Below are 17,428 nucleotides of genomic sequence, written 5' to 3'. Positions count from 1 at the left end.
GTTCAACTCGCGCCGCTTCATTTACGCAAAACGCTCAACTCGTGCCGTTTCATTTGCACAAAACGCTCAGCTCGTGCCGTTTCATTTGCACAAAACGCTCAACTCGTGCTGCTTCATTCGTACAAAACGCTGAACTAGCGCCGCTTCATTCATACAAAACACTCAACTCGAGCCCTTCATTCGCACAAAACACTGAACTGGCGCTGCTTCATTTGCACAAAACGCTCAACTCGTGCCACTTCATTTGCACAAAACCCTGAACTCCTGCTGCTTCGGTCGTAAAAACGTTCTACTTGCGACGCTTCTTTTGCACAAAACGCTCAACTCGCGCCCTTTAGTTGCACAAAACGCTTAACTCGTGCTGCTTCATTCGTACAAAATGCTTAACTCGTGCCCTTCATTCGCACAAAATGCTCAACTCGTGCCCTTCATTCGGACAAAACGCTGGACTGGCGCTGATTTATTTGCACAAAATGCTCAACTCGCGCCACTTCATTTGCACAAAACGCTCAACTTGCGGCGCTTCAATCGCACAAAACGCTCAACTCGCGCCACTTTATTTGCACAAAACGCTCAACTTGCGGCGCTTCATTAGCACAAAACGCTCAACTTGCGGTGCTTCATACGCACAAAATGCTCAACTCGTGCCCTTCATTCGCACAAAACGCTGGACTGGCGCTGCTTTATTTGCACAAAATGCTCAACTCGCGCCACTTCATTTGCACAAAACGCTCAACTTGCGGCGCTTCAATCGCACAAAATCGCTCAACTCGCGCCACTTTATTTGCACAAAACGCTCAACTTGCGGCGCTTCATTAGCACAAAACGCTCAACTTGCGGTGCTTCATTCGCACAAAATGCTCAACTCGCATCGCTTCATTTGCGCAAACAGCTCAACTCGTGCCACTTCATTTGCACAAAATGCTCAACTTGCGGCGCTTTATATGTACAAAACGCTCAACTCACGCCGCTTCATTCGTACAAAATGCTCAACTCACGCCGCTTCATTCCTACAAAACGGTCAACTCGCGTCGCTTCATCCGCACAAAATGGTCAACTTGCGCAGCTTAATTCGCGCAAATTGCATCATTCTCGCAAATCGTGCCGCAGGCTTTCTAAACGCATTTTTTCATCGACTTAAGATGTAAGTCACTCGTGCTTGACGCTTCATCCGCGTGTGGTGAGAACACAGCATAAGTAACATAATCCTTCAATTTGCAGTTATACATTACAATGCACATTAATTACATTATACATTAATTTACAGAGATTTTTCACCCTAATATTTATATTATTTTATCACTTACAAGTGCCACTTATTTTTAACCAGTTTGAGTTTCTTTCATCTGTTATACATTATAGTATATAATGAAGATATACTAAACAATGTTTTGGAAAAGACAAACAGCCATTGACGTCCATAGTATTTTCACTATGATGTTTATGGCTGCTGAAATCCAACTATATTCAGAACATCTTGGTTTTTTTTTTTTGGCGTTCAACTGAAGAATTAAATGAATAAAAGTTTAGAGCCACTTGAGCGTGAGTAAATAATGAGAAATGTTAATATTGGGCTGAAATGTCCCTTAAATGAATCAGCTGAACTGATTGCACAGGATGCAGATGACGGAATGGAGGGAGATCAGCCTGAGGAAGAGCCAGCTCCAGAGACGAGGATTGAAGTGGAGATACCTAAAGTCAGCACAGACCTGGGCAGCGATCTCTATTTCGTCAAATTACCCAACTTTCTCAGTGTGGAGCCCAGGTGAGCGAAAATCTACCTAAGAGCTGGAGGCAGTCACTAACTTTTCTAAACAAACAGTAAATCAAGCATCTGTATCTTCACAGGCCGTTCGACCCTCAGTACTATGAGGATGAGTTTGAGGATGAGGAGATGTTAGACGAGGAAGGAAGAACTCGTCTAAAGCTAAAGGTGGAGAACACCATCAGGTGGCGCTCTCGACGGGATGAGGAGGGCAATGAAGTCAAGGAGAGCAATGCTAGGATTGTTAAATGGTCTGACGGCAGGTGAGGAGACCTCTTAGCAGATGCTGATTAAGGCCTTGATCGCACCAAATGCGCTTTTTAGTGTTGGGAGGCGCCTCTTTTGAATGGTTTAATAATGGAAATGAGTGTTTTGAGCGCTCTGTGTGTAAGCAGTTGAAAAAAAGTAAACTCTGAGAGGAAAAAGCGCACTACGCCAGTTGCGTCTTTTTCATTCTCCAATTAAATGAAAGCAGAGGCGGGGTTTTCGTTGAGGTGACAGCAGTGTTTGTGTTGTTTAGATGACTAAGGAGACATTTAAAGATGGAGAAGAGACTAGTGGTCGTTGTTTCCAGTTATCCGGAGCTGTATGACTTCCCAAAACTTTCATTCTTAACAATATTATGTAACATTAAAATTATAACAATATTAATAGCAACGCTCGCACCCAATACGCAGCAGATATAGTCGTTGCCTCAGGGCCGGATTAACCAGCAGGCATTATGGACACAGGCCCAGGGGCCCGTACGCACTTGGGGCCCCTGCGAGGTGGAGGGGGGAAAATGCAGATTTTGGAGTGTCTATTTAGGCTAAGTGCAAATAGCACACCTTGTTGGAATAAACTAGTTAAGTGATTCATGCCCATCACCGTTTGATTGACAGAGACAACATAACTAAAGAGCACAATAGACAGCAGCATGAGTGGCGTAGCTCGTAAAGCGCATGGGAACGTTTTTTACACGATCAATCATAAACCCGGTTCAAATCCAGCGTCTGATTAACACGTTATTATTTTTTTCCCCACTACATATCAGATTTTGCCTACTCTTCCTCACGAGGAAGACAAGTAGGAATCATGAATAAGTGTGTGTATTATAGAAGACTCAGATTCATAGAACTGGATTGGAGAGGTGTTATATCCAAATCATATGCATTATAAGTTTGTAGAAGTTATACATTAAACAATACCCTTAAAAATCCGTTTTTAGTGCTGCTTCAGTGAACTTAAACTAGTATATTAAAATCCATTAATTTTCACTAGTTGTATTGGTATTTTTTTTTAAGTTTGCTTTAAAGCTTTTAAAATAAGTTAAATCTTTGTGGACTAGAAATATATGTACTGTATATCATTTATTTAAAAAATCTGGGCAATATGTTGTAGATTAATTTTATTTTAAAACAATATTATATTCATCTTATTTGTCCATTCAACTATAGCAGTCAGGTAGGGGCCTAAAGGACATTGTGCCCAGGGGCCTTTAAATTCCTTATCCGGGCCTGCGTTGCCTAGCGACAAAAAAAAGCGCAGCACACTTCTTTTTTTTTTTTCTTTTCTTGTCAACCAAAAATAAAGGCAGTGCAGTGTGCCTTGCGTTTTCAGAATGGATCTGATAATCTGTGTGATCAGCCTCAAAATGCTCTAATGATTTAAAAAAAAAAATTAACAGAACTGTGGAAATCAGCATCACTTTTGTGTTTCACAGCATGTCTCTGCACCTGGGGAACGAAGTGTTTGATGTGTATAAAGCTCCACTGCAGGGTGACCACAATCACCTGTTCATCCGCCAGGGCACAGGACTGCAGGGTCAGGCTGTGTTCAAGACCAAACTCACCTTCAGGTGCGACACACATACACACATATACACAAATGTGTTGTTATATCCCGGTGGGGACTTTCATACATAGTAATGATGTTTCTACTGTACAAGTTGTATATTCTTTTCCCAACCCCTAAACTCAGCTCTCACAGGACACATCTGCATATTTAATTAAAAAACAATATTTTGTATGATTTCTTAGCAATTTAGGTTCACACGAGTACACACGAGTCTGTGTGGATTCAGTTTTTCACTGCACAGACACACACAAACTTCACACTTCCTCTTTTTCTGCAGCTGTTGGACTACTATCAACAGTGTATAGTATTGGTAAAAGTCATGTATCAGTAGTTGGACGTTAGATGGGGCTGTTGGGTAATTTTTTACTAGGCAGCAGTTTGTTGCACAGAAATGCTGTTTAGCCTTTTTCTTTTATGAGTGCTGTCAAAAATTTAATCGTGATTAATTGCATCCAAAAATATTAAATAAACACACTCTGTATTTTATATATACACTACCGGTTAACAGTTTGGGGTCAGTAGGATTTTTAAATGTTTTAAAATAAGATTATCCTACTCACCAAGGCAGCATTTATTTAATCAAAAATTCAGTACATATGGTAAAATTGTGAAATGTTATTGCACTATAAAATAAATAACTGTTAAAAATAGTTTATAATTTAATTTAATCATTTATTTAATTGATTTTAATGATGAATTTTCAGCTTCATTACTTTAGTCTTTAGAGTCACATGATCCTTCAGAAATCACTCTAATATAAATTATTATTGTTGTTGTTGTTATTATTATTATTATTATTATTAATGATAATAGTAATAAAAGCAATAATGACTGGAGTAATTTATTTGAAACTACATACAATAAGTAATAAATAAATATTTCATAAATAAGTATTTATTAATTTATCTTTCTTTTTTTTTTACATTTTATAAATGCTGCCTTGATGAACAGAATAATTTTATTTAAATCATTAAATCAAATTAATAATAAAACAACTGACCCCAAACTTTTGACCGGTAGTGTAAAACATTTTTATCTAAACAAATTATATATAAATATAAATGTCATCATTTTAATTTTGTACAATTTTGTATTTTAAGTATGTTTGTATGTATATATGCATAATAAATATACACAGCGCACACTTATATTATGTAAAAACAAACTTTAATTTTAGGGGGCCGTTCTTTGTACGTAGATTACTCAATTAGCTGACGATTTGACACTCTTCATAGAGTTGTTGTCATATCAACAGTTCTTGTAGCTCAAACCTGCTCAAGAGCTGGCTTATTTTCTATAAACAGGATTAGATCAGGTCTTTTCAAGCAAAGGTAATACTGAAACTATGCACCAAATGCTGATATTTTCTTACTATAGTAGTTAAATATAGTTTCAGCTTAAGTTATAAAGTAAAATATATATATATATGTATATACTTACAACCTATGCAATCTGCAGTCTGCAATTAAAGTACAACAACTGTCACAGGGTTGTTCTCCCCATAGGGTTCAAAGATAACATTTATTAATATGGACTTTTTAGTTACAAACTATTTTTAGATACTGTCCCAGCTTTAGTACAATTTGTGTATGATAATAGTGTGCATATTCGACCTTTATTTTTTAAAGAATAATAATTTATGCAGTCATGCACGTGTTATGACAGCTAATATGCCTGTGATTTGATGCTTGAAAAAAGTTGCAGACACCTTTACCGATATCAAAATGCTTTTGTAATGCATCATTAATTTAAACATCCTGTTAATTCTTACGCCGATTAAGAAACTTTAATAGGCTACTATTATACAGAAAATCCGCTCTAAATATAAAATTTAAAAAGTTGCTAAATACTCTTGACACATGAAAGTGTAAAGCCTGCAGCCCATAACAAATTTTAAGTTAAACCCTGCAGCCCATAACAAATGTGTAAAGTTATTGTGTTTCATATTTAACAATTTTATGTAATTTTGCTGACATGGATAATTGAATATTAATCAGATGATGTCATTACGCTGCTGTGCCATCAGCCAATTGTTGGATTGCTTGTCATGATTTTGAGGAACAATAGATCTGTTCGTCACAACAAGCGAGGTATGAAGAACAGACCCCTAGTGCAGTTAATCATGAATAACTCTTTGTCAGCACTTATTATTATTTGAATTCAAATGAAACGGAAACAGAACAGCTCTGGTAAAAATCACGTAGTACTTGAATAGGTACTTGGTTTAAATTTGAATTTACTTACTAAATTGCATTAGCCTGTGTGAGGTTTTGTTGAACAGAAAACTGAATTCTGAAGGATTCTGGGAAATGCAGCTATTTCCCTCCATAGTATTTTTGTTCCTATTATGGATGTCAATGGCTTGCTTTTTCTAACATTCATCAGAATATATTGTTTTCTGTTCAACAGAAGAACAAAAATCATAAAAGTTTAGAACCACATGAGTGTGCGTGAAAGGGTGGGAAAACATTTCAGTTTTGGTTGAACTGTCTCTTTAAAACCTGCTGGAAATCCAGTTTGTAGCTGATGGGATTCAATAATATCCAGCTGCAGGCCCGCAGAACCACACACGTTTTAGGCACACACAATCTGGCACACACAATCTGGCACACACAATCTAGGCAAACCATATATGGTTACGACGGTTGTTAATGTTATTAAAGTCTTTTTGAACATTGTCATGGGCGAAGCAGTGGCGCAGTAGGTAGTGCTGTCGCCTCACAGCAAGAAGGTTGCTGGGTCGCTGGTACGAGCCTCGGCAATTTAGTTTGCATGTTCTCCCTGCGTTCGCGTGGGTTTCCTCCGAGTGCTCCAGTTTCCCCCACAGTCCTAAGACTTGCGGTACAGGTAAATTGAGTAGGCTAAATTGTCCATAGTGTATGAGTGTGTGTGTGATTATGTGTGTGTATACAGACGTCTGCCAGGGGAAGTGTGTGTGTGTGTGTGTGTGTGTGTCGTGGGCTATGGATGGAAAGTGTGTGTTTCACCTGTTCTTTCTCCTCGTGTATTCAGAAATCTCAACGATAAGCACAGGAAATGGTGAGACGTGTGTGTGTGTGTGTGTATCGATAGCGTAATTTCCCATAGATGGGTTGTGGCTGGAAGGGCATCTGCTGTGTAAAAACTTGCTGGATAAATTGGCGGTTCATTCCGCTGTGTTGACCACGGATTAATAAAGGGACTAAGCCGACAAGAAAATAAATAAAATGAACATCGTCATTGATATATTTTTGATACATATGGTTAATAGATAGTGTAAACAATAAACAATAGTGTTTACTTCACTTTATTTCACAAATATAGCGATCGAGACGGGCGAATGAGAAGCGTTGTTTCCGAACGACATTCAATATAATTGACTGAACAGTTTTCTATCAGTCATAATAGACGATCAGTCATTATTATCTGACAATATACAGATACTCGTTTGCTGGCCTTGCTGAATGATCTAAATTGAACAGGTTTAATTTATATAATGGATTCATTTATAGTGAATGAAGTAATAGCAAGTTAATATAGGCAATAATACATTTTATATGTAATAAACATCTTTTTACATGTAACATGCATAACACTATATTAATATTTTACTCAAGCGATTTAATAGTGTTTATTTGCTTAATTTTCTAATAACTTTTTAATTAATGATTTCCCACATTAAACACTGTAGTAGTTTATAGTAAGCAATATATTGTTTTTAAACCAAAATTTTGCAATAGAAACAAATTAACTATTAATAATTAATAAAAAAGTAAATGTGTATATATAACTAACAGCTGTGACAGTTTAGTATAAGATAATAGATTATAATCAGATAATCAGTTAAGATAATCAGTTTTTAACTATGTTATATATTGTTTAAATGATTAACTATAGTAGGCTAATTCATTTTAATGTGACATTATTGTTTTTTTTTTTATATTTTACAACAAAGTGATTTTAACCAAGTATGATCAGATTAAGATCCTGAATTAGTTTATTACGCTTAATGCTACAATTAGACAGACTATTATGTGTTCTTTGTTTATGTGGACACATGAATAAAGTCATAAGTGTCTTTAACCCATTATTTTTATTTACATAATTTGAGTTCAGAAACGGCAGAGATGTTAAAATGATCTTTACGGTATAATGATAATAATAATGACTGAAATGGAATTTGTAAAATTCAATAGGTGGTGATAATGCTATAGGAGTTAGTTAGTTATCATATATGGTTTGCCTAAATGGTGTGTGCTAGATTGTGTGTGTCTAAAACGTGTGTGGTTCTGCCGCTGGATATATCCCGATGGATTACTTAAGTCAGGTGAGTTGTTGAACAGCCACAAATCTGCCAGCAGAGGTCTCTCAGGATCCACAAATAACATGGACATCACCATTTCCTACAACATGAGCATCAGGATTTGAGTTTAGGGCTCTTTTGTGTGTTGAATGGAAAGTACATATTTTTCAGTTTTTCAGAATTACAAGAAAATACATGAAGCATACAAATAATACACATTGTGGTAATTCTAACATTTTGTTTAAAATGTTAAATTATTCAAGATTGAGTATTTCTATTGCGATTGTGTGTCTCTGACCTGCTTGTTGTGTGTTTGTAGACCTCACTCCACAGACAGCGCCACACACAGGAAGATGACGCTCTCTCTTGCCGATCGCTGCTCAAAGACACAGAAGATCCGAATTTTGCCCATGGCTGGCAGAGACCCAGAGTCCCAGAGAAATGAGATGATCAAGGTAAAACACACACACTCTTTTCCTTTTTCTCATTGGAGCTTACCGCAAGACTAATGGAAACGCAGATATAGAAACGCTGTAAGACTATATTCTCCTTAATAATAATCTCCTTCCTGAGAAGCTGTAGATTTAGGGTAGGAACTAGGTCATAAAGATGTCCTGGGAAGGATTTTAAGCAGTATGTTTTGAAACTTCAAAGAAAACCTTGCATACAGGCATACACACTCAGCTCTAGTCATTTCATTTCTGAAAATACTCTTGTAAAAATCTGAAACTGCATTCACAAGTTTATCATACCACTAAGAGTTCTCCTAACTAGTAGTAAAACTTTATCTTGGGCTGCATTTACTCTGCAGATCTTGACAGTCAATTCCAATTTTGTGTCTATATCTGATTTTTTGACGACCCACTTACATCATCTTTAAACATGACTCCTATTCAATTGACTGCATTTACACTGTACGCAACAAAGATGCAATGACCAGGGAAATAAAGAGCGGGCGCTGATTGACGGCTAATAATACGAGCGCTCTTTTTTTTCATTCCTCTATTTAATCTGTTCGCAGGGTTTCATTTTTTTAAAAGTTGTTTTGCTATAGTTTATGGCGGAAACGTTTTTATTTGGCCATCTTCTTTTAATCTAGATTCAATCTAAATCAAGGCTGTTTTAAACCAGTCTGTATTTTAATGACATTTCCATGACGTGATTTATGCCCATAACGCATGACATTGCTCTCACTCTGATGTTTCACAGATTTAGGAGCTAGTTTTAGCACTATAATATTTTGTGAAATACTCTTAAAGCAAAATATAGGAGTCCTAAATTTAGGATTGACATGGTCGCTATTTTAAAGATTGTTTTTTCCTAAATCCCTAAACCAGCAAGTTAGGAGCTACTTTAAGCTTAAGATGTTTTGTGAACACGGGCCCTGATAATTTATTGCATAAGACAGCAGGCATATAACAGACTTATCAGAGTCTGAAGATCAGGCCATCTCGGTTCACAGCACTTTCATACACACATACACACAGAGTAGATCTTGGCTGCAGTTTTTCCTATGATTTGAGCCCTGTTATCTAAACAGATTGTCTGAAAACTGAAGTACTGTAAATGTGTGTGTTTTTTTTTTTATCAATTTCTTCTCTCTCGTTTATCTGACCAGAAGTCTAATGTCCAAAGAGCCAGATTTGATATCAGATGAACAGCCATAAGTCAGACACAGACACCATTAGACAGCCCTGCTAGAGTTGGAGTGGTGATAGTGTTCTTTTTTTTTTTTTCCCTCTCCGCTGTCGCCACTGCCTCGCATGGTTCAGGATTGGTAGAGCTACGCATCGATGAATTGGCTCTTCAGTGTTTGAACTCTCAGTAATGATTAAATCACACTGAACTGAGCTAAACTGAACTGAACTGAACTTAAACACTAAAACCTGAACCACACTGTTCCAGTTACTGAACCACACTGTTCCAGTTACTATGACCATTTATGTAAGCTGCTTTGACACAATCTACATTGTAAAAGCGCTATACAAATAAAGCTGAATTGAATTGAATTGTTCTGGATAATAACTGCTGTAAATGAAAAGCTATTCAATTATTTCACAAGTTTTCCTGAAAGTGTTTTATAGAGGTAGTTATCATCCATAAATGCATGTTTATGCTGTCTGGACCCATTTATGATTTAACTGTGCTTCAATTTACTGTGTATATACACTGGAGTTCAAATGTGTGGCGTCAGGAGGATTTTTATTATTTTTAAAGAGAAAAAGAAAATAACAATTTTATTCTGGAAGGACTTTTATTACAAATATTTTTCAAAAGTTCTTTTAAATGCTATATACTTTCAAAAACAATACAAACAATACCATACACTTAGGGCCTACTCACACTATGCCATCCGTACCGTGCCCAGGCCCGTTTCCCGGATCGTTTGAGAAGTGTGAGTGCGCTAAATCGGGCTCAAGCTCGGTTCACTTGGCCGGCCCTGGTTCTGGTTGGAAGAGGTGTGCCTGATCCCGGTTCACTTGGGCTTTGGCGTGGTACGCTTGTGTGTGAGTGCAAAACGCGCCAAAGACCGAAACTGAAAGCGAGACGTGACTTTTAAGGCACTGTTTCATATGGATTTATTAATGATTCTTACTGTTCAGTGAACGCAAACTGCCGTAGTTTATTAAAGACGCAAACCCCTCACTGCATGACAGCTGCGCTCCTTCAGCAGACCTCCTCATTCCTGCAGCACGAGGGCTTTATGATTGTTTATGAGCACCAAAAGTGGCGGATCTGTTCGGCGAAATATCTGACTGCGTGTCCCCGCATCCCTAAGGACTGTTTGGCGAAATATTTGACGGCATATCAAACGACTGAAACGATATAACTAGAGAAATCTCCACTGTGCTGCTGAGTGAGAGAGTGATTCTCACTGAACAGCACAGCATCGTCAATGACCTAAGCGTCCTGAAGCCCGTTTGTGGTGTGAGCGAGGGCCGTCGGGGGAGACGGGAGGGGGGACAAGCGTGCTTTGGCCCGGTTCGAGGCAACTGTACCTAGTGTGAGTACGGCCATCAAAAAGTCAAAAAGTGCCCCCCCCCCCCCCCCCCCCAAATACTAATAAAATAAAAAAAATTAAAAAGCTATTTATAAAATAAACAACCTGTTTTTTATATAATGAACTGCCTATAGTGCAAACACTATAAGCAATTTTCGAAACCGCTTTTGACTAGTTGGAGAAAGGGATCAGTGCTCAGAAAACCAACTTTTTGAAATCCAGCCTGAAATAGGAAGAAAATTCACCAATTTTTTTTTTTTTTTACTCACACCTCCCAAAAATTTAACTACACGTTGCAACGACGCATAGCACAAGATCTGTGATTGGTGGACTTGGTAGTGCTGATGAGTGTGTGCAGGGCCGAGAGCTGTGAGAGTCCGCTGGAGTGAGTAATTACAAGTGTTGAGTCCCGTGAAGGAGCTCCAGATGGAAAGTTTTGTTCTGTGTTTACCTTATGGTAACGTTGTTGCATGTCTGCCGGTTCCTGCCTCAAAATGAGCGAATTTGAGCCACTTGTACACAAGGAAGCATTCAGAAGAAACTCGACACAGAGGAACATAAACACCTCACTGCCAGCTAGTGTTTCAGAAGTGTTATTACAGAGGAACACAAACAGCATTCAGAAGTATAAATGCACGGCAACGCACAAGGCTTGCGCCATGGGTCATGCCGATCATTTGACGCAGAAGTATAAACTAGCCTTTTAGTGATCATAAGAAATGTATTTAGCACGGTAGAGTATGTACGGCACAGTATTCAGCAATCCCTGTAAAATTGTTTTAATAAAAATAGAAACCTTTTACAGCCTCGTAATCTTGATTGATGGGAAAAAAAGTCATGGGAAAGTCATAAATCCTGGATTAAAATGTAATAAATGAAGTGATTTATTAAATCCAATAAGGTTTAGTTTCTGAGTCCTTTTTCATTGCTCAGATTAAATGCATCTATATTTATCTCCACGTTGGCTGGCAAACTAGGATGTGGATGCGTTCATTCGGTGTAATCATGCAGCGACATCAAAGCTTATTAATTTGTTTTTGTCTCTGTGCAGAAAGAAGAGGAGAGGTTACGTGCGTCCATCCGGCGCGAGTCCCAGCAGAGGCGCATGAGAGAGAAACAGCATCAGCGAGGTCTGAACGCCGGCTACCTGGAGCCTGACCGCTACGATGAGGACGAAGAGGGTGAAGAGTCCATCAGCCTGGCTGCAATAAAGAGCAAATATAAGGGTGGAGGAGGTCTAAGGGGTAAGGGATGTGCAAAAGCATACATACAGCCATTGAGAGTCACGAATGAAGACATGAAATCTTCAGATTCAATATGTAATAGGTTTTTCATTCCGAAGAATGATCACTTTATATTTAGCTTAAATGAATGTCTGAGATGTGTTTTTTTACTTATTTAGTAATTATTAAAAACAAATTTCTTAATGAAACCCCCAAAATACTACTATTTTATTACATTTACCAGTTTTTACTAGTTCAGTGTTGAAATATATAACTTTTATATATAACTTTATATATCCAATTTAATTTAATTGAATGTTAGAGAAATGCTTTTTACTTATTTAGTACAGTGTTTCATACAGTATTTTTTTTCCAGCTGTGGCGGCAGGCCTTTTACACAGATTTACCAACTACCTATGACAAATGTCGTTAGCACAGTATCACAAGTCGAGATCGCATTTATGTAATACGACCATGCAAATCTCTTTGCTTGCATGTCGATTTCGTTTGGTTCTGCACAAAACTTCTTGCGCATCCTCAAATATACACTGCTCAAGCGTAGATTTTCTTGTGCGCTCTCAAATAAACTGCTGAAGTTAATTTCCGAGAAATCCAAGACCTTTGTTTATTAAAATTAAGGAATATAAATGAAAATCTTTTAGGAGATATCTGAGAGGTCACTGATCCTCCATAGTCAGCAATGACTCATTTAAAGTTCAGAAATTTATCAAAAAACATCCTCAAATCAGTCCTGCCATGGTTCAATCGGAATATTATGAAGCTACGAGAATACTTTTGTGAGCACAAGAAACAAAAAACGCTGCTTTATTCAACAGTTTCTTCTTCTCAGTGTCAGTATATTGCGCATTTTGAGACATGCTAATTGTGTACTTGTTGTTTCTTCATCCACATTACTTGCAGAAATAACGCTATACAAAATGTCACTGTTTCTGTTAAAGATTTCATCCCTCTGGAACCATTTTTGTTTGCCGAATTATATTGTTTTTTTAATCGTTCCGTCACAGACACTCATGCATGCAAGCGTTCCTTCGTTCGTTCATGCGTGCGTTCTTTCGTTCATTCGTGCATGTGTTCCTTTGTTTTAGCGTTCGTTTGTGCATTTGTTCGTTACTTCGTTTGCGCGCTCGCTCCTTCACATGTTCATTCGTTCACTCGTTTGTCTGTTGCTCGTTCGTTCATTCTTTCCTTTGCTGATTCCTTTGCCTGCTCATTCGTTAGCACCCTTGCTCATTCCATCGTTTGCTTGTTTCTTCGCTCGTTTGCTCGTTCCTTCCTTCTTTCATTCATTCCTTCATTTTTTCGTTCATTCCTTCGTTTATTCCTTCCTTCGTTCCTTCATTCCTTCCTTCGTTCATACGTTCCTTTGGTCCTTCCTTCGTTTGTTCATTCCTTTGTTCCTTCCTTCGTTTATTCGTTCCTTCAATCCTTGCTTCCTTCGCTCATTCCTTCATTCCTTCCTTTGTTCATTTCTTCCTTTGTTCGTTCCTTCCTTCGTTCACCCCTTCCTTCCTTTGTTCCTTCCTTCGTTAGTTCCTTCCTTTCTTCCTTTGTTTCTTTCTTCATTCATTCGCTCCTACTTTTGTTACTTTTTTCCTTTTTCCTTCCTTCCTCACACCCACCCCCTTCCCTCCACCCCACCTGCCGTTAGCATAGGTTATGATGTGCCTCTTTTGACCACTTGTGTTGGGATTGACCATCTCTTTTATTGCGTTACTCTATACATCACTTTTACAGGAGCACTAATACCATAGAACAGATGTAATGTGACTTATGAAAGTGAAAAGTTAAGTTACACGTGGTGACCCATACTGCGCATTTGTGCATGCACACATAACTTAACACATACACACATAAACACACACTTACACACACTTGGTGCATCTAAGTCAGCGCCCGAGGTCATGAATCAGTAGGTCATGTAAACAAATTTGCCCACTGGTAAGGACAGTAAGGAGCTTGGTTCACTACACATTGGGACACTGATGGTGACATATGAGGACGTACTTGTTATACAACATCAACACATAACTGTTGTTTTTCACATATTAATGTTATAAAGTGTTAAAAAAAACTCCATGATAGATAAATAATTAGATATACCGGCTTCATTTCAACAATTTACCATTTATAAATGTTTGCCAGACTGTTCTGTACCTGTATAACAAATGTTAATTTATGGTTGGATGTAGGCTGCATTTACATGACCATGTAGTCAAAAATGAAAAAGATTTTTACCCTATGCCTTTACACATTTACGAAAACAGTTAAAAACGATGTATTACACATGCCCGGCCAGTATTTGGCACTGTCACTTTGATAATAAGCAGTACCTGTTAGGAAGTGAAGATGAATTGGCGGTCACTCAGAGCTGGTGTGCATGTATAATTTTGTAAGGTTGAAATGTTAAGTAAATCCACACTTTGCTCATAGCATTATCAAATGCAATTAAAATCAATTCATCATTGTCATCTAAACGGACAGGCAAAACGGTTAAAATATTAAAAATCGCCCCATTAATAGATAATAGTTCAATTTTATTTTAAGTCTCTAATTTATCGTTTTATTTGGTGAGTTTCTACATGTCATTTATGTTTCACATGTCAGAACTTCCGTTAAGGGGACAAAGTAAACCTCGATGTTTCCTGTTTTTCATGGAGTGATTGTTTCGATGCACTGAAAAAAAAATAGCTATTGAGACAGCCCTTAAAATGGCCGACGCCCTAATCAGTGCCCTAATTACTGAACAAGGGATCCTGACTGTGTCCAGGGAGCAGGTAAGAGTCTCTTCTCAGTTGTGGTATTAAAGCCCAATTCTAATTCTATTTTAAACCCTTTGTTTCTAGAAACAGAATGTTAAGGGTAAGAGGTGGAAATATGGATTGGGACACCACTACTATACACGCACACTTTATCATGTCGTCATTTGCACAGATTGCGAGCTCCATGGAGCAAATGTTTTTGATTCATTCATAAATAAATAATTTAGGAGTGTTGACGCTAATCTTCTGCATTAATGAACTGAAAAACTTGTGTTTTTAATGTCAGCACCGAGACCGTTGATTGCAGAGTAAAACAAAAAGCGCACATCAACAAAAGAGCAGTGCAGTGCGTCTCGCATATGAGCCTCAGAGTGTTGCAAGAAGCACAAAACTATTCTGTGCATTTACATCGAGCTCATATTCATGGATGTAACCACAAGGAAACAACATTAACATTAAATCAGACATGCTGTAAAAAGCTATTTTACTGCCACCAGACTTTTCTAACAGACTGGACTATTCTATCAAAGTCATCGGTTAGGGTTGCCAGAATTTATAATATGTTGTACAATATTTTGCAGCGGTTATTAATGGGCTAGCCATGTTGAAATGTAGTATTTAACTTTTATTCTTTTAAAACATTTCTTTAAAGATAACACATTGACGTTATGAATGTAATAAATCCTTATTAATGCACTTCTTACATTTTTTTTTTACATTTGTCCTTGCTCGGTTTTGCAGCCATGTTGCTGCTGTAGCTGGTGTAGTCAGAGAAAACACTTCTTCGGTTGTTGTATGGTCCTGAAAAATCTTTAACTTTATCATTGTTTAAAGGGCTATATGGCCCAAAAGCTAAAATGGATTGGGACACCCCTACTCCTACACATGAATAGATGAAACGAGGGGTAAGGGCTAAGGGCTAGAATTGGCATTGGGCCTAAAGGCTGATATATACTTCTGCGTTAAGCGCACACTTATGCTCCGGTGCACCCTTCGCGTGGCTGACGCTGACGCACACCTCTCAAAAATGTCGCAATGATGAATAGTGCAAGCTCTGTGATAGGTCGACTTGGTAGCTTTAACAAGTGTGGATGGAACCGAGAGCCATGCAATGTCGTTGGAGTGAGTGTTTACAATTATCAAATCCCGTGAAGGAGCCCCAAATGGAAACTGTTGTTTTGTGTTTACTTTATGATTAAAGTTGTTGCACGTCTGCTGGTTCCTGCTCAAAATGAGCGGGTTTAAACCACTTGTACATTAAGGTAGCGTTCAGAAAAAACAAAACACCAGCGAAGAAATCGACAAAGAAGAACAAATAAACCTCACTGCCATCTAGCTTTCGGAAGTGTAAATGCAGAGCAACACAAACAGCATGCAGAAGTATAATAAAAGGGCAACATACATTGCATGCACCGTGGGTCACACCAATCGCTGAACGCAGTAGTATAAAGCAGGCTTAAGAGTGGAAAAAAATGGTAGTTACCTACATTATCTGCTGGACCTAAAACACGAACCAGCAACCTTCGGGTTTTGAGTCCAATTCTCTACCCATTACGCTATGACTACTGGGCCCATTGGGAAAGAGAATGAATGAAACAATGTAAGCGTCTAGTCAACAAAAGTGTGTTTTAAGTGGTCGAAAGTTGATAAGCTCAAAATATTTGAGCTATTTTAGTCAGATTAACAAAAGGTGGAATCAGAACCTCAGTACTTCGTTTTTTGAAAATCCCCCTTAAAACCAATCGAACTGAACTCTGACACCAATCCAAACCTCATCTGCACTAATAGCTGTGATGATAAACACAAAAAGGATGGTCTCTACATGAAGTAGGTCAGTCGAAATGGCCTCTGAACGGCGGTGGGGTGCTGTGTCTGTCGTTTATTTTGTATTCCCTCTCTCCCTCTTGGGTCAATGTTTCTGCACAACGGATTTCTTTGAGTGAGGTTGGGACCTGCTGCGATCAGCCAGAACATTCTGCCCTTCAACAACAGCTTGTGTTCCCAAAACAGCACGTCTCACGCACACACTTTCTCGCTGACAGTAACTGTTACAGCCCGTTAGCCGATTACCTGCCGGCTCCTTAATACTGCATTATGCCGGAGTCCGACTGAGATTTAGATTAGTTTGCTCAGTTTGATTTGTTTGTGCCAGTAAGAGGTATTTATTTACTGAAAGAACATCTCTCTGGAATGCTTGGAAAGGAGTGCTGAATTCTGAGCTGTGCTTAAATGTTGTTTTGTTTGTTTGTGGGTCATAGAGGAACGAGCCAGGATCTATTCGTCAGACAGCGATGAAGGTTCTGATGAAGACAAGGCCCAGCGACTGATGAAGGCCAAGAGACTGGACAGCGATGAGGTGAAACTTTCGGTCCAAACAGACCAATTATTGGGAAATAAAGAATGTAACGGTTGTGATATCATATGCACGATTGTGACCGCCAGCTTTTTCAGCAGCCTTATCTACAAAAGGTTTTTTTCTAATTCATTGTCTTGTGTTTATTTTCGGTATAAAGGTTTTATATGTGAACAAACACACAAACT

The 17,428-nt window shown here is 38.2% G+C and overlaps 1 protein-coding gene and 1 long non-coding RNA gene across 2 annotated transcripts in view; both read left to right on the top strand.

Annotated features, from left to right (window-relative positions):
- The window catches only part of LOC147839797 (uncharacterized), a 516,604-nt gene that overhangs the window by 62,714 nt on the left and 436,462 nt on the right, over positions 1-17,428 (top strand). The window lies entirely within an intron of this gene.
- leo1 (LEO1 homolog, Paf1/RNA polymerase II complex component) overlaps positions 1-17,428 on the top strand; it is a 28,655-nt gene that overhangs the window by 6,482 nt on the left and 4,745 nt on the right. Inside the window, 6 exon segments of the mRNA NM_207067.1 lie at positions 1,617-1,765; positions 1,849-2,028; positions 3,468-3,602; positions 8,203-8,338; positions 11,936-12,128; positions 17,146-17,243. Of these exon segments, the coding sequence (NP_996950.1) occupies positions 1,617-1,765; positions 1,849-2,028; positions 3,468-3,602; positions 8,203-8,338; positions 11,936-12,128; positions 17,146-17,243 (891 nt within the window).

Source organism: Danio rerio, chromosome 18, assembly GCF_052040795.2.
Source record: "Danio rerio strain M-AB ecotype USA chromosome 18, GRCz13ab, whole genome shotgun sequence".
In the NCBI taxonomy this organism is placed as follows: domain Eukaryota; kingdom Metazoa; phylum Chordata; class Actinopteri; order Cypriniformes; family Danionidae; genus Danio; species Danio rerio.
Note: the sequence above shows the minus strand (reverse complement) of the source record. Positions and strands in the feature narration are given on the sequence as shown.